This window comes from Pseudopipra pipra, chromosome 5 (assembly GCF_036250125.1).
Source record: "Pseudopipra pipra isolate bDixPip1 chromosome 5, bDixPip1.hap1, whole genome shotgun sequence".
In the NCBI taxonomy this organism is placed as follows: Eukaryota; Metazoa; Chordata; class Aves; order Passeriformes; family Pipridae; genus Pseudopipra; species Pseudopipra pipra.
This window is the reverse complement of record NC_087553.1, coordinates 61,485,835-61,509,583: the sequence shown is the minus strand read 5'-3', so window position 1 is coordinate 61,509,583 and position 23,749 is coordinate 61,485,835. Positions and strand designations below refer to the sequence as shown.

The 23,749-nt window shown below is 38.7% G+C and overlaps 1 protein-coding gene across 1 annotated transcript in view; it reads right to left on the bottom strand.

Moving 5' to 3' along the window:
* Positions 1 to 23,749, bottom strand: part of COG5 (component of oligomeric golgi complex 5) — a 183,340-nt gene that overhangs the window by 12,879 nt on the left and 146,712 nt on the right. The window contains exons 15-18 of the mRNA XM_064656312.1: positions 12,205 to 12,315; positions 10,933 to 10,995; positions 10,024 to 10,127; positions 8,470 to 8,707 (exon numbers count right to left, since the gene is read on the bottom strand). Coding sequence (XP_064512382.1) covers positions 8,470 to 8,707; positions 10,024 to 10,127; positions 10,933 to 10,995; positions 12,205 to 12,315 — 516 coding nt within the window. The remainder of the gene's footprint in view (positions 1 to 8,469; positions 8,708 to 10,023; positions 10,128 to 10,932; positions 10,996 to 12,204; positions 12,316 to 23,749) is intronic.

The following is a 23,749-nucleotide window of genomic DNA, read 5'->3' as shown; positions in this document are numbered from 1 at the left end:
CTGAGACTGAAGCTTTGTTTCTTGCAGCAAGTATATTTTGTTGGTGATGAGTTTTCTGCTGAAGCACTTATGTCAATATCCCAAAAATCTGACCACAGCTGTGGGAAGAAAGCAAATCTAGGCAGGTCTCCACAAACCACTGCTAAAGCAGTTAAATTGCAGACCCATTTCAGCTGGGCACCCTTTCCCTTGGTGAAGGACAAGGTTAAAATGATTCCTTCTTGAACATCGGGCTCCAAATTTTGAGGCACAAAACCTACGCAGATTAGATAGAAGGCAGCTGGGACCTACTGCCACAGGGTCATATGGAAAGAATAAGAGTATTATTTTCATACTTATTTTCATACTGTTTGGTTTCTGAGTTACAGCAGCCATCTTTAAAAACAAACAAGTTTAAAACACTTTCTGTTTTTTAAGCACTGGAGTTCTCCTGCTCTTTTGAACAAGAGCCAGGCTTCACTTGGGTTTTTACACCTAAATTCTGCCACAGGCTCTTCATTAACAGTGAAGACACAGAAGTGAGAAAACAATTTCTGTTCTGGATCCCAGACTGAACATGAACATTACACAACAAAATTTCAGTTAATATGTACATCAATACAAACAACCCCACTCAAAAAATCCCACAGGTAATTTTAGTCAGATATGGATTAAGTCTTTATTTTTTGCATTCTTGAAGCATCAAGCGAGGGATCAAACTTTATTCTCCACATACTTTTTTTAAAACCCCCAACTTTAAAGACTATTCAGTCTTTGATTTACACATGATGCACAATTAAACTCAGTTTCAAAGGATGACAGCTAAAATAAGTAACAAGATCAAAACCACCATACAATGAGTTTCCCATTTAAGTAATATCGCTGAATGAGTTTCAAAGTGTTTGTGATCTGACACTATTTACAGTGAAGTCCTTAATGTTATTATATTATTCTTTCCAGCTGTCAAATTTCCTCAGAGCTGGTTGCTGGGTCACCAGCTTCACCAAGAGCATGTAACTTGGGGTTCCAGCATAAATAAGAAACATGGTGTAGTGAACTGTGATGCCACAGTTCATCTAAACCCAGAAGAAATTAAATTAGCAATTAATGCAAATCAAGGCCATATTTTTCAGGCACCCGTATCTAAAAGCAGGTGGCAGGATGGGAATCATCTCACCTACTTCTCAACATCTACTGGTTCTCTTCATACTCAGTGGAGAGAAACAGCCACTCTTGTGGGGTGATGCATCTGTCCCCGAGGTGGACACCTAAAAAAGGTCAGGTGGTTCATGCTGTGGGAGTATCCACCTACACAAAATTCAGTCAGACAAAGCTGGGAAACCCAAGCACCTCGGCTTCCTCTGCAGACCTGGAGAGGTTGGTGCCTTTGGAGGGCAATGGGCAATGTCCCAGAGAGCTATCCTAGGGGCTGTACACAGCCACTGCCTGAGCCTAGGGCCCTTGGAGTACATGACCCTCATCGAGCACTTCCAGGACACTTGAAATCTGCAGGAACTCACAGAAGCAGAAAGTGAATAAAAATCCAGGAAGCAGAAATAAGGCTCCAGCCCTGGGTAACAGCCCAGCTTCCTCCTGTCTGCTGCTCTCCTGGTCCCCAGATCTTTAGGCTACAAACAGGCCTCTCTCTACAGCCAGCTGGGAACCCTGACTCATCCCCCTCACAGCCTGAGGGGGAGGTCACCTCTCCCGCCTGCAGGTGCAAGGGGTACCCATTCCTTGGGCTGCAGAGCACGTGCAACCCGGTTTCACAGTTCCTGAGAAGGCACACTGTCCACCAGACTGTGCCCAAGTTAGGCAGGTGGGAAGTCAACATCCCTGTGGCCTGAGGAGCCATCAGGAGCTGTGTGTGCGCTGAATCCAGGGGAGTGAGGCAGAGGGCACGCACCCAGGAAAGGCAGGTTCTCCTTGCAGATTGCTGCAGGGAGGTGCTCCAACTCCAGACTGCGATGAAGCTTACAACAAGTTCAGTATGTTGCTCCCCCAGGTCTCCACAGACATTTCTGAGCACAAATGGGAGCCACGAGGCCGGTCTGCCACACAGAATTGGGAGGAGGGAGCCAAAAGGAGGAGATAATTAAGTATGCTTTGCTGCATCATGATACAAGAACCCTACAGACCCTGAAAACCAAATGGGAGCAAGACTGATTTCTCCAGAGCTTCTTTTCAGGCATCAGTATTGGCTGGGGGCAGCTGGAAGTAACTGATATCCTGCAGGAGCTGGTGTCCTAGCTCTGGTGGGAGCTGCGGGCTTATAGCTGTGAGGGACCAGGGAAAACATAATTCCTTTAGGTTCTTTAGAGACTCTGATAAAAGGTAACAAACTGCCAGTCTGACTTGTGGAAACAGAAATGCGCGGATCAAACTGTACTCATGAGGGGAAGAAATAGCACCACAGCAAAAATATAATTTTGCTTAATAAGTTTTAAATGATTGTTTCACTCCTGAAACATAATATGAAGCATTGAGGTGTAAGTGAAACTTTCTACAGTTTAACCAATTCCTTATTAAAATAAATTTAAATGAGTTCTCTTGAATATACTTTGCTGTTTCCATAAATCAACATTTTTAGTCTTAAGTACTAAAGAAGAAAATTTACCTTGGAAAATTCTATTACTTCATCTTCAACCTTTATTAACTGTAGGAAATTATTAGTACTGCTAGAACTAGATAGATTTAATGGCAGCAGATGGTTGATTCGTGAAGTACTAGTTGCCAAAGAAAAATATTGTTTTTAAGCTTTGCCACATACTATACTATCTCAAATTGACTCATGAAGAGTGGGAATGAGCGAAAACTAATGTGGTAAAAATGCACAGAAACCACAGAAACTCTTTCTTTAATTTACAATACTAGTCTGCTATGTGTTATAACCCAATCTCTCCAATAAGAAGTATAATACGCATAATAACTAAGATTGTTTTCTTCATTTTAATTTTAAGTATTCGTCTGAGCCAACGATGCTACAGCAGCCTTCTGCTGCTACATTCATTTCTGCAGGCCACTGAGCGGGGTTTTGTGTCTCTGCTGAGCATTATGCCAGCGATGGGAGCAAGTGCTGGGGAGAAACCATTCGGCTGGAACAGCTGCTGTTTTTAAGGTGCTGGAATCGGGCGGCGGATCGAGCGTACTTCACTTCTGGGTTTTGCTACCTGTCATCACCTGAAATGGCATCAACTGTTGATTCATGCAACATGTTTATACCATAGCAGCTCTTGCTATGATACACAGCTACAGTTTCCAAATCATGTTGGTGAGCTTTTACATGTTGGGTGATGGTTTCGGCTGTCGGCAAGCCAGTACTCGTATTATGTGTGCAAGGCCTTTCACACAGCCACGTCTTGTGGAATTTACATATAAAAGGGTAAAGCAGTATTTTTTGTTTCTTTTCCAAATTTCCCTTCCAGAACTGCAAATTTGAAAATTCAGATATCCAGGTTAAATTCGGTGATAAATTGGGTGTCCAAGCAGTAATTTGCAACCACAGAGGCTTGATGTGAGATAATCATTAACACAGGATCCAAGGGAAGCAGTAGGGAATGTACACGCTTGCCAAAAGGAAGCAGCAGATAGAAAAGAAGAAGGCCTAATGACTCGTTTCTTCTAACTTTGTTCAAAATTCATTGCTTTTGTTCATGTTAGTTTGCTATGCTTTGCAGAACACAGTGGCAGACTCCTGCCCAACATATGCTTCCTCTCAGTGGTTCTTGCTCTCTAAGCCCAAAAAGGCTATATTATCTTTTCTTCTCACATGACTCTGCCATAGCCCATGGCTAGGTGGTCAATTATTGAACTATTCACTGGATGGCCATATTGCAAAAAATATATCACTGGCTTCTCTAATTGGATTATGTTCAGCAACTCAAGGGTGAAGTTAATACGCAGTCTAGATACAGATAATGCATATATATTGAAGAGTGCTTTGAAAAATCCCATAGTGAAGTTATTGTTTAGAGCCTATTGTGGTATTTTCAAGATCTCTCATTACTAAACCGCTGTTTTTTCAGCTGGAAAATCTTAACATTAAATTTTTAGCAATTGCATTTCCTCCTGGCCAAGACGAATTCCAAGTTTTTAAATGTTAACTAAAAATGCTTTTTTCTAGCCATTCAACAGAACAGAATGCTTTAACAAGCAAGAGAGCAGAAGAGCCCTGAACTATTATATGAAAGAAGCTGGCCTGGAAGGGAAGTGGAATTTGATTTCTCCCCAGTGCAGCAATTCCAAAACAGCTGATGCTTAAGTAAATCCTTCAGCTGTAACACCTCTAAAATAACACACAACAGAAAGTAATTCCCTCTTTCCAGGAAGGTAATTAGCATTAAACATTAAATGCATTTTAGCTTTAGTAGTTTCTGTCCTTATGACTACAACTGTGATTACAGCATCCTGCTGCTTTCACATTTCTGTAACAAACTAAAAAGGAAATTTTTTAAGAAAAATGAGAAAAAGCACTTTTATACTTTTATCATTATATTTGATCAAATGAGCAAATCTGTTTACATTTTTTTTAAAGTCCAAATGCCTAATATTCTTGCTACTTTTTAATGCCACATATTGAATCAGGAAACCACATTCTGACCATAGGCTAGCCAGCAGACAGAAACATTTCTTCTACACTAGAGTTTAGCATTGTCAACTTCTACCACAAAAACATTTTTCTAGGAAAATTCAACAAACCCAAAACATTTTGCAGTAATTTTTTGAGAAAGACCTGAAGAATTGATGGCAGTGTTAACTATATCCCACTGAAACTGGTTGAACACAGTACTTGAACAATGCCAAAAAAACCCAACTATAAATCACACCTAGATAAGAAATACAGGAAAGCATATGCAGGAAAGTATTACCTCAAAAAGGACCCATAAAAATAGTTCACTTTACAAGGCTGAAAATAATCAGTCATGACATGAGATGGGGTTCGTGGCAGAGACAGTGGCTCCTGCCTTATATGTCGCTCCAAAATAGATGGGAAATCATGTCATGCCTTCATGTCATGAAGCATAATGATTACTTTGCAACTACTAGACTAGTTTATTTCAATGCAGTTGTGATTTGTATTTGCTAGTAATAAACAGCTGCATCAGCTTACAAACTCTGTGTAGCAGACTACTAATTTCCATGCCAAATATTACTGTAGATTCCTCATTTCTTCTAAATAAATTCCTCAACTGATTGTGTTTATACTTCATTCTTTGCTGCATTGTCCAGCACTTCCATCGGGCTTTAGGAAGGCCTGAACTACAAGCCACAAGCCCAAAGTATGCCTAAGTGCTATAACAACTCTGAATACCAAGCAAGTTAAAAGGTCCTCTAGGAAAGAACTGGTACTCCCCAGAAACAGAAATGTTGAAAACTACCAGGGCTTGCTGGCTTGCTTGCATCCAGGATAACATTTTTTTCAGTCTGACTAGTAGTGAATTAAAAAGTGAAATTTGGTATTAAATTCGTGAATACTGAATTCTGGGCATCTTAACAATACAAAACCAAATAAAGCAAACTCATTTGGGAACACAGAGGACTGAACTGAAAAGCAATCTTGTGCAATTGCCTGCATAAAAACAGAGAGTATGTAAAGAGGTGAATTCAGCCTGTCGACTGGAAATATTTCAAATGAGACTCCCAAGGAACTGTAGCATAGTATGCGATAAAAACCTTGTAGTGCTGCACACATTTCCTAGGGCTTGCCATGTTCCTGTGTTCCCGTAAGCACTCATTTACATGAAATCATATTAATGATATTCAGGCATATTTCAAGCCTCTCATAGCTCTGCCTACAGCTGCCACACTAGCACACACCTAGTCTCACTGATGAAAAATCTGTAATGCATAGGACAGCCAAATGCAATACTGACACTGGAAACAGGGTAAGACAGAATTCAACAGAGCTACAGCAGCAATTACTAAGTCGTTGAGCCTCACTGAAGAAAATTGGCTGTTATGCACCTCACCAAACCCAGTTCTGAATGAAGAGAACTTGAAATCTGTTTTCTCTCTTCTGTGTAGACACCTGTTATTTTGAGGCAATTTATCACTAAAACACATTTCCAGTGCAAAAATTTTCAGATCTGCCTCTTAGCCAAAGCTATTCTGCTGAGTATAAGGCAGCTGTAACTCTGAGTGCCCTGAAAGAAATGTGCACAAGCACATGAGATACCCAAAATGTGACAAATCCAAGATTATTTGACTTATTGCATGTATGTTTATAACCAAACCTCAAATTAACCAAAACTTCTGGACAGATTTCTGCCCAGGTCTTTTGTTTCCAAACAACCCCAAAATACCAAAAGGGGTTTTAGATCTCAAAAGTCAGTCCTGAGCAGGAACATGTAACCCTTTTTGAGTACAGAAAATTCAAAATAACTCTACAAGACAGAAGAAAAGTTAAAACAGTTTATAAACAAACCATGGCCTTCACACAGTGTCTTTCCAGGCAGGTACTTCCCTCTGGGTTCCTTTGGAACTGAAAAGAGCCCTGCACACAGCATTTATGGCCATTTGGAAAAATTTATACTTCCCATCAAGCCAGCAGCCCAGCTAAATACCTGCTCCCTGCTCTCCTCAGCCCAGAGCAGCAGCAACCTCCTCTAGTCCTGAGCAGGATTATAGATGCATTTAGGCAAATGTGCCCAGAACTCCTGTCTGGGTTAGAGCAACAAGAACCTTCCCATGGGGCTACCAGGATCTGGTGTCATGGGCTCATGCCCAAAACCCCCCAGGTTTTTGGGAGGAGCACATACATCACAGAACACATGGATATAAGGCAGCTTCCACACACAAAATGTTTCAGTCCTTTTTCTGTTATGCCAACCAATGGAATATAGTGTCCAGGCCATTCTGGACACTACAACCCTTGTGCAGCCTGGCACACCCTGAGGAGCTCTGTGCAGTGATGTTCAAGGGTGCAGAGTGAGCAGTGAGTTGGCTGTATGCGGCTGGTTGGACACAGACATATTTCTTGTCTTAAGCCCATTTTTAAACAAGGCAAGAATATGGTGCAATGTGAACATAAAAACACAAGGCAGCCCCCAGATGAAGCAACAGCTGAAGGCAGGAGACAAGAATGAATTCAACCCCTTTTTTTTTTTTGATTCCATGGTACAAAAGAAGAGAAATCACATCTTTACACAGTTGTCCATCCAGGAGTTATACTCAGCACAGAGGGGAACATCATGCAAATTTGTCTACACTCAGATGAAAACATACCTTCACTTTTCACTTAAAAGGCAGCCTATCTCAGAACGAGAAAAATCAGTGCTTAAAAAATGATAAATAAGCAATATTTTTAGATTATAACAGCTGCTTAGATCAGATGCTCTTACTGTAGAACCAGGGGAAGACATTTCCCAAATTCATATGACTTACTTTAGTTAAAATCAGTATAAATAGCATAACAAAAATTATCTCTATTCCTTCCACGCGAAAAGTCAAGAGTCCTTTTTTTTTTCTTGCAATTTTATGCCATTGTCTTCAAAATACAGAAGAGAATGGAACCTTCTCACTGAAAGCAATTAAGAACTTCCCCTTAATTTCTCTGGTTAAAGGCTGATTTGCTACTTTTGAGTAATGAATAAAAAAATTTTACTCAGGAGTATGTAACTCACAGGCAAATGATACAAAGAAGCCACAAGCAGGAGTGGAGGTGGCAGCAATTTTTCCATCCCTGCCTTCCTCTCCTACCTCACTTACCTACCAGCCAAAAGCAGCACTCAGTATGCAGACAGTTGGTGCTAATTCCTTTTTCCACTTGGATAATAATAACCGGTACCCTCGGCTTAATCTAGTGGATGCCTGATTCTTCGGTAAGTTAACCACACAGCGTTACTAATTAAATTTTAATATAGCAGATAACACAGACAGGGAGTGGATATGAATCTGGCAATTTCTTTTGCATTTTAGTCCAGCGTAGGAGTTAGGTAAAGCTGAGAGGCAGGTAAGTCCATTGGATCGTGAAGAGAATTCCACATGAGAACTGCCCTTCTGTTTCCGATAGGGCTGTTCTTCCCCAGGATGTTGGTATTTCTTTAGCTTGTCTCCTTCACTGCAAAGCAGCTGAGTTAGCCATTAACCACTGTGAGCACTGTGATATATGGAGCGATTAAGAAAGTGACACACCATTCCATTCCAAGAGAAAGGATGAAGGAAATGAATGGTGGCAAATGATGGATGTGCCGAAGAGGTCAGCCAAGTGGGATAAAATGTCAAGATGCAGCTGTCACATTTAAATGCAACAGTCACTTGACAGGAAGCTGTCAGATCTCCCTGAATGCGCCTTACGGTGATGAGGGATCTTCAACTACTTGGTGGATGCATTTATCAGGATCCAGTATCCTATCAGAGAGGATGTTTAGACCTGGAATGCACCAATCTCTACAACTGCCTGTTTATACTTTGATGGGGGCAAAAGTATTGACATTTTTCACTGAAATCAGTGAAGTAACACTAAAAAACAGAAATCAGTACTGAGGGTACCTGTGCAAAATCCGCTGCAAGACGCATCTTCCCACCTTCACCGAGGGGCCTTATTAGACTGGCATTGCGAATGAAAAGTTCAATTGCTCTTTGAGCCATGGCTTCAGTGTTATCAAAGACAAAGTCAAAACACTCAAAATGTCTAAAGTAGTCGCTCATGACTCTTGCTATAAAACCCTGTAGCTCTTTCATGTAGAGAGAACAAGGGACATCTGGTTTTCCTGAGCCGGATAATGATCTGGTAAAAAAAAAAAAAGAAAATAAAAAGAAATAGGGGCAGCTAAATTCATCTTTAAAACACAGCTAAAACCTATTGGATTCTTTTTAATTTTATTCCTGCCCCATGCAGTGATGGCATGAATTGCAGAGTCTAATTTCTGCAATTAGAAAGAGAGCTCCCTCAGACACCACAGTCAAAAAACATCTCTTTATCAGCCACTCTCATCCTAATGAGATAAAGGAAATCCCCCCACTCCTACTCAACCTGAAGAGCTTCCATCAGTTTAGAGTCTAAACCCCAAATCCAGCCCCTAAATTTAAATGTCCCAGTTGCTGATTTAAAACTCTAATAATGGATCATAAAATACAAATCCATGTCACAGGGTCACTAGTTTATCCTATCCCAAACCTACTGTCTGTATAGAATTAGTTTCCTAGATTCCTCCAAACCCAGCATTATAAAGTCAATATCACAGAAGCAGCACAAAAGCCCCTGGACACAAATCAATCCCCCTTCTGTTTCTCTGACTCACAGTCAGGCAAAAGAGCTCTTCCAAACTCAGGAACCTGAACATAAAGGCTATCTAACAAAACACAGCCTTTGGCTGGAAACAGTTTATCCACCTAGAGAGGTACTTTGCTACTAGTACCAAAAGAAAGATGGTGAGAATAAAATATTGTTTAAAAAAAAAAAAATCAAAGGGAAAATTTAAAATGCCTCTGAAAATATACTATTTTCAGTGCATTTCCAAGACAGAAAACAGGGCAACTGATGATATAAGCAACGCCAGAACAGACATGACAACCAAAACAAAATTCAGGGAGGAAGTCTCAATTATAGATAAGATTCTTTACGCATAAAGAATGAAATTTTAATGAAAATGTTATGGGAAAATAGCATAACATATTAAATTTGAGATTTAAATAAAAAAAAGTCAAAATTAACTATTTCATCAGAGGCTATATGCTTTGAGACGCAGGAGTATTGACAGTTCTCAAGACTGTCCACCAAAAAAAGGTTTTGAAAGCAAAAGGCAGTTTTTAAGCACAAAAACGGTCTCTGCTTGCCTTTCTTTTTCTATTTAAAATGAATTTTACTCAATAGATATGAAAAAAAAAAAGGGGGAGGGAGGAAGAAGACAGGCGCTACCTGATTAATTTGTTTCAATAGGTAGGTGTAATTCTGCTTTCTCTGTTCATTGACCATAAAGCATCACCTTCCTCTCAACAAACAAGCACTCTTGCTTCAAGGACATTGTGGCAATAACAATCTATTACTCATATGCAGGATATCTTACTAGAGCAATGGCAAATTTAAGAGATATTTCTAGTTACCCAGAAAAATCTTCCTGGTGCATAGTGATGATAATAGCTTCCACTGAATCTCCCACTGAGTTCAGTAACGGCTGAACAGCACTACCCATTAGATCATGGACTGCCTAAAATAGAAAAAAAAAGGCACAAGTAAGGAACCAAAACTAGAAGCATTTGCATTTTGACACCTCAAAAATACCTTGAGAAACAGTTCGTTTTATCAGTCCTTTTTATTATTCTGCATTAAAAAATGCTAAATAGAAGGACCAAAGCCTAACATAACATTTCTCTTTAATTGATTTTACCAGTAAAGTGCAGAAATGAAGCTGTCTGCTAATTCTATGTAAAGCCTTCCTTCATAAAGGAAGGCTTTCCTTTTTGGCATTCCTGATTTGGCATACATGTTTTGGTGCACACACTTGATTCAGCTGTTAATTCCCCAGACACAAGCTGCCCTTCGTTCCCCTACACACAACCTCTCCCAGGTCAGCGCCCAGCAGGATGGATGTGGAGAGCTGTCACCCACAGAGGCTGCACTGCACCTGAAGGGTGCCATCCCCCTTCAGGAAGGCACCAGGTAGCATAAAAATCATAATTTGATGTGTCTGTCAGGGGGAGGAAGGGGGTGATGAAGGATCCAGCAATTGCTGTGTGAATGCTGGAAAGAGAGACATTTATTTTCACAGTTAAGATGACATCTGTGTTCTGACCATTACAAGAATATTCTGAATACAAACACTACTCAGGCAGTGATTTGGCACATGCAATACATATGTAGCTGCAGATACAAGTAAGAAATGTCAGAATATTTGTATACCTGTTACTAAATATACTGACACAAAATAATATGTGGGAAATAAGTGCCCATTTTAAATGTAAAAACAAAGCAAAGCTCACCCCTATCCCTGCAGCATATGGACATTCAATTACCTTTAAGGCAGTTGTGACTGTTTGCTCAGCGGCTACTGGAAATGAGCTCTGATTGGTAACGACCTAAAAATTGTAAAGTAATTGTTAATAGTCAGAATTCAACAAATTATTAGAATCCATAATATTCAGCTTCACTGCAAAACATACTGAGTTATCCCTAGTAATGAATGGTTTACATAGGTAGAGAGAACTCTCATATGTGTTTTATACAGACAGAATTTTCAATGCACCAGTATCACTCCTTCACTCTCAAATCTCCCATCAACTCTGCTTCTGCCTTGGCAAGAAAATGATTCAATGGAGTTAAGCCGAAATTTAGCTGAAGGGCTAACAAAATCAGAATAAAAATAACTGGTGTATTCTCCCACTGCTAAGTATAGAATTTATGGAGGACTATACAAGCAGGTCTGTGGGAAATAATTGAAAGAATGGTTGTTCTTTCTCAGTATTATGACTATTATACCAACAATTGTAAATAACTGTTTATGTACAGCTACAAAAATATTAGAATTGAAAGTCAAGGAATGATCTGAAGAAATATTCTACCAATTTTCTTACAGTTATGAACATGCTATACAATAGTATTTTTAAGCCAGATAAGTAGTGAACTCAAAGACTGAATCATATCAGATCTCCCTCCAACACTAAGACACATGAGGTTCATTACTAAATACATCAGAGAAAGCAGACTTAAAAGTTGATCTACCATCTGTTTGCAAAATGAAAGCAAATTTTATGGGCTTTTTAGCATTTTTTAACATTCTTTAAACATATCCAGAGTCAGGAGTACTCATGATCTTTTCTCTAATCAGGCTAAAATTCAAACACAATTAACTGCAACTATCAATATATCTGTTTATTTTTGTTTACAAAGACTGTGTACCCACTGGCATCATTAACCAGTAAATTGGAATTATTCATAACTGTGCTTAGTCCTGAAAAATTTCCAGCTTAGACTTTGGTCACAGTAATAATGTACAGAGGTGTTGCTTTTCTTGATTTCACCCTTTTCTTCACCTTTTCAGTTTAGCCACAACAGTGGGAAAGCAGTGAGGGTCTTCTGAAAAATATAAGCTTGGGCTGAGACAGATGCAGACAAGGGCTATCAGGCTGACCAGTACGAAGACAAGAAAAAGCAGGAAGAGTTCAATTGTTTATGTTCATAAAGTAATGGCTGTGATACATGATTATTCTCTATAAACACATCTTTCACTCTGCTAATATTGACTATTTGTCACAATGGCAGGAAGAGGAATACCAAAAGAAGCCTACCTTCAGAACTGACTGGTGCAGTTTGTACAGCGAATTAACTACAGCCACATTCCTCCTCTGTCCCTCTGTGAGTGGCCCAATCACCTGGCTGGCATCTCCTTGAGTAGACAGCTGCAGTGATCACAGAAATTGTTACTACCAACTCTTTAAACAGTGCATCACCCCAGACTAAACTTAGACCACAGCAGAAAGCCACAGGTCTTCAGCACCCAATGTTCTTCCATTTAACTTTTGTCTAGAATTATAGGATTTCCACCTCCAGATAAAAGAAACTGAACAGCAACAGGAACCACAAGAGACTGTCTCAGCTCCCAGACCACAGCACTGAGACCCAGACCTCCTGGAGATACCTAGTCCCAGCATAACTTCAACTGTGTAATCTCAGAGTCAGGTGAAATCACCTACTTGAGGATGCATGATAAACCAGCAGCAGCTTCTCTGTATAATAGTGTACACTTTTCTGTATATCCTCAGTGTGTCCTTCTGACAACCATTCAAACCTCCCCTTAAAAGCTCTGTTTTTTTTAAAATAGATGGCTTAGAACTTTGTACACATTAGAGGCTTATAAGTCAACAGAAAAGTAGAACCGCAAGCACCAAAACTGCTAGATCTGTCATTAGAGAGTTCTATCCATTTCAGCAAAAATAAAAAAATTATTTCTTCATATTTAAACTGCTCAAAGCATGCATTTTTTATTATTACCACAGAAATCAAAGTTCCAGGATGATACATAAATAGCCATTAACTATGGAACAGTCCTGTAAGGATACCACAGCATATATTTATAATTTAAAACATGATAAATTGTAACTGGGAAACAAATGGAAATTTTCTTGTGCACTGAAAGCTGCAGAAATACAAAGAATTGACAAAAGGCTATGTGAATTCTAGAAGTACATCTAAACATTAAAGCAAGAATAGCTATTAATAGAAGGCTTTACTGAGATATAATTATCTGACTAGTTATATGTATTTCAGGACACAGAATTATTCTCCAGAAAACCTGTGAAGACGCCCAGCTCCAAAAATCTCTCAGTAAAAATATGTTCAACTCACTGAACAAGCGGTCAAGAGACTTTATGGAGTGTGTCTTTAAACACAGGTGTAGGTCCTACAGAAAGCTCCTAAACTAAAACTGAATATACAATAATAATTGTTTAAGAACAAAAGGAACAAATATAATACGAAAATTTTTAAGAATCTTTACTTGTGAAAGACTATTCCTGTACTTCCCATATCTTCCACACAGCATAAACACAGACACCATACAAGCACAGTTACCTAGTATTTCCCAGCACTGCTAACAATGAAGATTTAGACAAGTTCTTGCAAGCACAGAGAAACTTGAATTTATTCACAGCACTATAGTGACAATATCAGTTCATTTCCCTTTCTTCAAATTCAGGCATTATTTCAGGATAAATAGGTTTCTGAGGCCTTTGCAGAGGGAAAGATCTTTTTCAATGTATCTTCAATTATTTGACATCAAAGTATAACTTTAAACTAGCTGACAAATACATCATTGTCTCAGCATCTTCCTGTCTTCCTGATGAGAACAGCCATGTGAGCTATGAACATCCCTGTTTCCTCCCATATATTTCTATTTGACAGACCTGACTTGTTTTGAGAATTCTGCTTCTCACACTTAACAGCCTCACAGATTAATAACAAAACAGCTGTGCAAAGAAAGACCCATCCACCCAGCTGACCACCCTCCCAGACATAAATAAACTTTTTTTCCCCACACCTTTAAGTACGGTACTGTATTTGAGTTTTTTGCACATTTACAACTATTAAACATAAAAGACACTAGTGAACTGTCAAAGTTTTACATCCCAATTACACTTAAATTTCAGTTCCTCAGAGTTCATTGTAAAGAAATTTCTTTTTCTTAGACATTAGATTGTGTCTCTTCTGCTGGTGAAGAAGCTTAACTGGTAAGTAAAACCATTAACAAGTACAAACATAATCCTTCTGCAATAACAAGAAACTCTTCCAGTCAGCAATAGGGCACAGCAGCTTCACAGGCAAAATCTAAAAATGCCTTAAAACCAATCAATCTTTCCAAAATTGTTTACCATATTAAATTTCCTTAAACTAATCAACTTGAACTTTGTCAGTTGTGTTGAACCCTTAAAATCACTGGTATAAAGCCAAGAGGACTGAAAAACTCTACTCTTGTAGAGCTGGAACTGGGCAGCCCAGGGCTCCTAGGACCACTTCTCCCAAAGGTGTGCCATGGGGACACCTGGCACCTACATGGGTAGCTGCGTCCTACCATCATGGGAACACCTGGAACCCACATGGGGTACGTGTACCCTATCATTTACAGAAGTCTCTCTTGCTGTCACCACAAAGACCTTGCCTCGAGGCAAGAAGGTTTGCACTCTATCCAATATGGCTCATGTACATACTTTTTGTCACTGGCATGAATCCGGATTTCAGATAGCTTATCATTATTCCAATATTCTAATATCTCAGACTGAATTCTTGACACATCTTATACCCATTGTAAAATCATGCATCCAGTTAGGAAAAATGCCATCACTGTATCTCCCAAGTTACCACAAACCACGCTTACGGCCAATTTACTATAGTCACAAAATCTCCCTCAGTTTACCTTCCATCATACCAGGTTCTATCAATGATTCACATTCATCACTCTCTTTTATATAGAAAGTACTTTTAAAATTCTGTGTTAGACACAGGTTATGCAGTTAAACCTGGTAGTAATGTAACTCTTCCTCTGTTATCTGTCCACTGGGGATTGCATTGTGTAAATAGGTTAAGTTGAGTAAGTGTGAAACCTGGCAACATCCACTCAGCTGAAAGACAGAGTCCACAAGCCTTCTTTTTGATGACAAAATCTGATGCCTTTTTAATCAGTCAGTTATATCCTGAAATGCAGAAGGGCAGGAGGGTGAATTCATGCTCAACAGAAACAGGGAGGACAGGAGTGACTTCATCCCAGATCAGAATCTATTTTGGGAAACGAGTAAAAGACAAAGCTCAGCTGAAGGCCAGATCTCATCTCCAGGGAGCTGTCAGTCACCCTGGGAGTTAGACTGGCTTAAGCCTGCTATCTGAAAACAGGAAAAGAAGCTATGCTGAAGCCAGATCGGAATGAACAGTAACAAAAAGGACTGTAACTGTTCCACTCTGCCTTAAGTATAGCAATTGATTCCTTACGCTCTTCATTTTAGTTGGTTAAATTGTTTCTGCTTTTACCTCCAACCTGTCTACTATTTACAGTAATTTCATGGGCAGTAGCAGAGCACTGACACCCATTTCCCAGAAAGCAGCAATTCTACAATGGGTGACACCTCAGCGTGGGCTCCCTTTGCCAACAGGAGATACAATCACACTGCCAAACATGAGACGCTCAGGAGGAAGAGAGGGGTGAGGCAGAGAAGCATCCCACCAGCAAATACTAGCCAGGACTTTATATCATGCATCCAGGCACTAGGACAAAGGCTGTGTCTTGTGGTGCCCTAAAAAATGTGAACGTGAGCTTCTGTCCCACGCAGCATTTAAAGAAAACTCAAAGGGCAGCTGCTAAACTAAAATGAGAAAGAAACACTGGAAAATACTGTCGTTTTGACATGTATATGAGGGTGTTCTCTGAAGTAGGAGGTTGTAATTTGCAGGTTCAATCCAGCAGCTGACTAGCTGGAGGAAGCTGCACAAAAGAGTTTTGGGGTTTTTTTTATCTAATTCAACATTTTGTGAGGCCTAAGCAGTAGATTGAGATTAGGCAGTTTATTAATCAAAAAAGGACACTTCCAGAAGCCAATACACAAAGACTGTGTCATGAAGCAGAACGAGCTGACTTAAGGCCATCTAATTTCCTTCAGCCTGACATAGTGGAGAAACTGTAAGCCATGACCAGCACTGTGCTCTCACTGAGCCCAGAAATCCTTCTGAAAAACAGTTTCTTTTAGTTTGTATCTGTCAATGCATCTACATGGTTACACTGCTTCACCTGCAGAGACTGCAGTTGCCTCATCTTGGGTCAATAAATTGCCCAACACAGAAAATTTCAGGAATGATTCACCTGACCACCTGCAGGAAACCACTAAGCAGAGAAATAAGAACTTCTATTCAGTAATTCACCTTTTTAAAGATTCTGCTTTAGGGAGAGAGTAAATGCACCCTGTGTGGACCTACTTCTCTTCACTAGTTATAAAGGGAATCTAAAGCAGTACCACAGATACACACAGGTAGCAACAGTGCCTGAAATCATGTCAGATGCATTCGCACCCTATAAACGTATTTGCACTCCTTTGCATAGACCTACTTTGAAATATGTCTTGGAAATAATGAGATCAAGTGTTCTGGATTTTACACTTTTCTATGTTTAATACTTAACGACAGACATGAAATTTGACAGCATGGATTTGATCTCACATGTTGAGACATGTGCTATGGTAAGACTGCTTTTGGATTAAAATCTTGTTTTCACTATGAAGCAATGAATGTAGAATTTAGATTAGGCCATTAATCAAATCATCAGTTCTCCCTAGGGTTATAAAAAATGCTGACCAAGTTTGTCTTTTTCTTATAGAAAAGCTCAGACTATTGATACATATTTTCCTATAATTTGTTTAATGCTTCAAAGTGACTAACATTCCCCTCTTTCAAAAGGTGGAAGCTCAGAAGAGACACTGATTTGTGAGCTGGTTTGCTACTACTCCCTTCACAGACTACACATTTTATGAAAAAGCTCAGTTTCACACTAAGTAACTAAGGTCTTGTGTGCATCCTTACAGACAGTTTTGGAAAGCTCTATTTATTTGATTTCTCTAAAACAGCCTCAGCAAACACATTCTCTTTAGAGCAGGAAACAGCACCATAATTTAGGAGTATGGAGAAGACCCTAAAATAAGACTAAAGCAGTGCTTTCCCACAAAGCATTCGATCTAACTCCAGGATCACAAGATTAACATGTTTTGATAGCACAAACTGAACTACAATTGCCAAGCTGACACTGTCAACAATAAATACATTCCTAATAGAGGCAGCTGATATTGCCATACCTCTGGCAGAAGGCAATCAATCCATCTGGTTCTTGGCCTCCTGCCTGATCATAACAACTTATTATAAAGCACAGAATTCGTTTACAGAGTTTCTGCGTCAATAGGGCTTGGTCCTGGGATTTCTCCCATAAACTACAAATAATTGGGATGATTTACTATTAGGTTTAATGTTTTCCATACTGCAGAAGGAGGCTTTTACAGTCTCTTTCCACCAAGGAAAGACAGAAGTTTGGTAGGATCAGTTCACTACTTTTTGTAAAAAAAGCACCATTTAGCAGAAAAACACAGAAGAATCTGAACTCCATTAGCTATGCCACTTAATATATTAGCTACTTAAAGGATAATTTGCAAAAAGCAGAGACATAATTTAGAGGTTCCAAGTGCAGAATTTGAATGAATATGTCAGAGCAAATAAGGTCCTTGACTGATGAGGATGAATTAAAATAAATGTTTTGCTTTAAAAAAATACATTAACTAAAATTTAAGAATAAATTATAAGTAAGAATTTATGTTCTTGGAATGGCTTCCAATTTTGCAAAGAAGAAATATTTCAAGATGTAAAGAAAGCAATAAGCTCTGAGTTCAGGCAATAATTTAAAATGTACATAATAACACTGATATTGCACCTTCAGGACATTCTTGTAGCTTCCAGAATATCTCTTTATTTGACTTTTTTTTTAGCTTCCTCAGAAAAATGAAAATTTAATATTCTAGGAATATAGAAAAGGAGCTCTATAGTGAAGAAATTCAAAATCTTATATAAAACACAATCATATTTTGGGAAGAAAAATTTGAAGGGACTATTAAGTCCCTGACCAGGAAAAAAGACTGAACATCATACTCCTACTATTCATGTTAGAACAAGCAGCAATCATTGAACCATTCCCTCAGGGGTATTTCTGTTTTGGTTTGGTTTTTCTTCCTTAATATTTTCAAAAGCCAAAGAATTGGAACAAAAACAGCAAATGCTCTCTGTAACAGAAAAGACAGGATTTATCCCCAAGTCTTTGAATCCTCTGAGAAGAAAAGCACTGTACAAGTAATCAAAAGTGGGTAATGGTTCATGGTGCTTAAATAATGAGATGCTTTAAAACAACTGCTATCAGAAAGCGCTTATAAAACCAGTTCCTTTAAGGAATCTCAGAGAATCCTAAACCTGAAACACATGGAATAATTTCTCAACTTCTGAAAATTATTTTCCTTGTATTATCCAGCTAGCCCAAGTCTGAGAAGGATTTCAAGGACAATGTGTGTTGATCCTGATACCTCTAACTGTAACAGCTTATTGAATTTTTCATGCTTGCCAAATTAATGACTGAATGATTAATCATATTTTATATGTAATCCCATTAGCTGCTGGTTTCAACCAACTACTGAGAATGCATCTCCAGAGGTGAAGAGCAGACATCCATCCCCAAGACAAGTGAGAGGGGTCCAACATGTTAGGGTGATATTCACCTACATATAAAAAATACATTCAACTTATTTAATTGCCATCTGCCTTTTGTGGTATCATGTCCAGGCGTTAATTGAGATTAGAAGACTTCCACCCTGCAGAAATTTATAACTGAACTTTACATGGTCCAACTCTCATTACAGTTGTTCCAAAATTGCAAAATTCCAAATCCTTTACCATATCAACATACATTTAACCGAATCCTTTTCTGAATCATAGAATTTAATTTGGTATGAAATAACTTAGAGCTTAATGTAACAAAATACCGTAAGGATTGTGCAATCATGCTCTTTTTCTACCTGTAAACAAAATAACATACGAGATACAAAGAAATCTTTTAACCACTTTCTCAGCAAGATAAAATGAAGTACACAGTACTCCCAAAACCAGCCTTTTATGCTTGGATGATTTTTTCTGGAGTTTAGCCAGTATATCTTAAAAAAAAAATAAAAAATCACACATTTGTTATGTGAGTCACGATCTAACCAGCAAAAGACAACATGAGAAAGAAGAGAATGTTTCATGAAGTTATTTCATGTAACTCTCTCCTCTAGATTTTTAATTCCATTTTTAAAAGTTTAAATGCTTTTTGAAGTAATTTATCAGATAGACATTTCTAAGTATTCTCTGACCAATATAAGTAGCTTCCTAATGACTGTTTCAACAAAGCTCTTCTCATCTTTCCATCAAAAAAAAAATTACAAAACCTTACCTGACTTTTGATTATTTTTAAATTAGACCTACTGCCATCTTTAGCTTTTATTACTGTACAGTGAAATAGTAATTATTCTGAAATTATTTTATTATATAATAGCCTCCCACACATTCTATTTAAATACCTATTAATGAATTCCTTTAATGTGCCAAACACTGAATCCATATTTTTCGGTTCTCTCATTTAAATAGCATGGATACAAGTTTTTCATTGACAGTAATACCATGTCTTCAAGGTACTGGTATAATACAATTAATTCATGTATCTCAAAAAAGAAGTGGAGAAAATATAATCTTTCACATTACTTATACCATTGTAACTGACCTTTTATTTACATAAACCTTTCCTGAGGTGTCATTTCACTACTGTTCCTGATGATTTGTGAGCTTATTAGATTTCATACTTCCCTCCGAAGTTCACAATATTCGACATTGAGACAGGAGGACTAGATACATTTCCCTGGAACTGCCAGACAAATCTCATTGTTGAATATGTCCTGAATAATGATTCACCCGCAAATGAAAGCTCGCAATTCAATGTAACACCACCTAATAAGAGACATGGATTAATTCTTATAAGATCACATAATAAAAAAGGCAATCGCAAATTCACTGTATGCCATTACAATGAGGACTCATCATGCTTTTCAATTCAAGCATCATAATTTTTTTCAATTTCAGGCCTCATAAATTTGCTGGAGTTCAAATCTGGTGCCAGAATTCCAGTGCATCTTTATCCCTTCACTGGAAGAATTTGGTTTCAGGAAGTCTTTTCTCTCTACCTCTCCACCCTGTTCTCCCCTACTTCACTGAATTATTCAGCTTGTTAAATTTAGCTATGTCAAATAAGAGGATGGGTGGGGAAAAAAACCATCACAGATACCCCAAACCACATAAACATCCTAACAGAGATGCAGCTCACATCCATTTGCTTGCTACTCTAGCGTATTTCATTTGAGGAACTTGTATAAATTAAATGGGCAAAACAACGGATTTGGGAGTTGTAAGGTACATTTCTCTTGAAATACATATGACTAATGCCAACTGAAAGAATGCTTTTTTTCATAAATGAGATCTAAATTTTTTTTCATTTCCCTAAGAAGAAACCAGAATTATAGCCCTCCTAGATCAACATTTGTCTTTTTTGCAATATGTTATGGATATTTTTCTTATCACTAGGCAGACTGGGGCAAAATCAATGGAGAACTTGTTTAGTCCAGCCCCTCTCTGCCTTTTCCTAGTCAAACACTAAGGATAGACCAAAAAGTTCATAAAAATATTCCTATCTCCATGAATACTCAGAGAAAACTAAGAACTGATCCTTCTCATCCAAGTGTTTTCTCATTGAAATATTTTTTAACTTTTAAATCCCATCCTCCTTTGCATTTTTACTTTTCTTAATAATTTCACTGATTAAGCCAAGATGTTCCAATATAGTCCCTGGATAAGTTATAATACACTTAGCCTTTTAGATTCTGCACAAAAATATGCCTTCATATTGCTTATTGTCTCCATAACTCCCTGAAAACAGATTATTTAAATCTTCGTTGCCCTGATCAAGCATGACAGACACTTTCTCTTCTACAAATGACATTATGAAAATTCCTTGTAAAGATTCTGTCTCTTTCTCAGCTCAATGTTTTAAGCTGAACTAATTGTTGGTTTTGTATTCCTCCTGGCATTCTAGTCTTTCTTTCTTCATTCTCTTCACTGCAACAAATGTTTACAAACCACCGAGGAGAAGCATTAATAAAGTAGAGATTATTTTTAAGCAGTAATAATATAAACCAAGATCAGAGCACATTTAATTGCAATCTCAGGAAGAGAGATGGTGAAAGATCTGTGAAGCCATGGCATGGTAGCATTACACTTTCAAAACTACATCATCAAAAACAAACAGCAGACTTTTTTCTATTGACTATCATATATCAGATGCATCATAAGAAAGAAGTAATGAGAAAAAATCAAAACTCATCTGCTACAAATAGTTATGATGATGGGATAGATGTGCAGAAAGTTGAGATCTATTTTAAACCTCAGTAATTACAAACTAGTTTTTAAAAACACTCCAAGGATCAGCTTTTTTTCAGAAAATTTGAAAGACAAAAATAAATTTTCTAGAGTGGTGTGAAAAGAATATGCTCTGTTCTCTCAGTCTGCCTCTTTAAACTCAAAATAATCTACTCCTACCCTAAATGGTTAGCTAGTGGACTAGATATATTTCACAAGGAGATATTAATTCTGAGTATCCACCAAAAGTGGAAAATTGAAAAAATCACCATGAGTAACTGCAAAAAATCAAGCCACCCGAGCAGCATTAAAGAACACAACATTAGCTGAGGATGTAAGTAAAGCAGAATTTGCAATCTTGCACCTGCAAATCACAAATTCAAATATAAACTGGATTGAAGGACGATGAGAGATAAATTGTTTGTCTCAGTCTCAGTCCTGGTGGAAAGTGGGCATTTATTAAAACCTTCGTAACGTGTATCACTGACTGACAATCTTATTTGCAGCCTCAGGAAGGAGACCTGTGATTGCAAAGGTCTGAGAGAAGATAAACTAATCTTTTAAAATGATTCCTACAGAGTAGAGACAGAGCACAACAGCAGGGCAATGCACTGAGCTACACAAGTTTTGCGGGCAATACTAAAAATAATTTAAGAACAACTGCAGCAGAGCTGACTTTCCATTGTATATATTTTGATGCTAATCTTATGTAATACATTTGGTGCTGATCAGCATTACAAAGATCAGTGCTCTAAAAATATCTGAACATGACAGATAGATAGATATTCTCCATCCGTTACATTCACTAAAAATAGAATATTAAATTACAAAAGGGGTTGGTTGCACTGGCATCCAAAAAGGTGTTATCAGAGTTGGCTCAAATAAATACCTGGCTACTTAAAGAAAGTGTTGAACTCTGAAAAGAGTTAATATCCAAAAGTTTTCTTGCACCCATCCAGCAGTATGTGCAGTTGCCAATTAGCCACAATGTACTGTGATGGTTTCACTCAGGCCTTCCTGGAGACCAGCTTGTAACCAGGAAGGAACTAGGAAAGTGATCATGGAAGTATTCCATGCTATTCCTTTACATAACTTGAGGTATAAATAAAGCCAGCAGGAGGGACCTCGCTCTCTCCCTTTCCGGTGAGGTTCGAGAACGGTGGGTCCCTGTCTTGGTCTGGCTTATCTGGAGCTGAGGCCTACAGTGACTGCTGTTATCTGCCACGCGTGAGGGGAGAGCGCTGGGCCACGTCTAGCCATCCTGCCTGTTCAAAGGGAAGTTGTGAGATTCTGCTAATTTACCTTCAGTTGGCTAGTTGACTTGTTTGGTCTTTGTCCCTTTTTGTCCTTTTCCCTTCTCCCTCCCCCTCTTCCCTTTTGGGGAGCTGTTTGGGATTTCTGGAGTTGTGGTGTATAGTATTCTCATTGTATATATCTGTCTCATATGTAAAATATATATATATTTTTTGCTATAGCTTTGGTTGCTTAAGTCGTTTTTTTTCTTCCCTCTCTGGGAAGCAGGTCCTTGTTGTCGAGTTTCGGGGACTCAGCGGGAAGCCAGCTCGAAACTTGCACAGTACTCTTTTCAAGGACTAAACTCTGGTAGAAACACCAAATGCTGTTTGAAAATAAGTCAGGTACAGCTGACAATACATACAGAGGGAAAAACATGTTTAGGAAAGCATGTATTTTGTAGCTCTGTAAATCCAAGAAAATATTAAGACCAAAAGCAGTGTTACTACAGAAGAAATCAGCATTTCCTAACTTTTGCCTTAGAGATATATTCACAGCAGAAGGAAAAAAGTATGGATTCCAGATGCAAGAAAAAAAATTACCCCAATCTGTCAACATTTTAAGCTTCCTCTTGAACAGATTTTGCATGTCGCTCTTGTTCAGTCTCATCACATATTGGCTACACCCATAGCAGTAAATCAGACGGTGCCAGGAAAAGTCCCTGGATCTGGCACGTGACCGTCTGTACCACTAAGCTGTTAGGACAGTCACTAGCAGGTTCTTGGCCTGGGCCAACAACTATTTTCCCTAATCTCCAGCCACGGCTCAGGAGAGGCAATATTGCAGAGACTGTTGCCAAAAGGGCTCTGGCGGCCACAGTGCTTTGGGGAAGGGGAGCCCTCCCCAGCTGTGAGGCACTGCCTGGCCCCTCTGGCCGCAGGGGTGTTCCCAGACCCTCTTGCTCTCTGGTACAGACATCACTCTTATCTCCCATCTCAGAGAGATATTCACAGCTGGGATGGCAAATTAAGTCCTGAGTGTCAATCATAAACCTTTACTGACCTTGTCCTCTGAACTGAGAAGCAGACATTAACA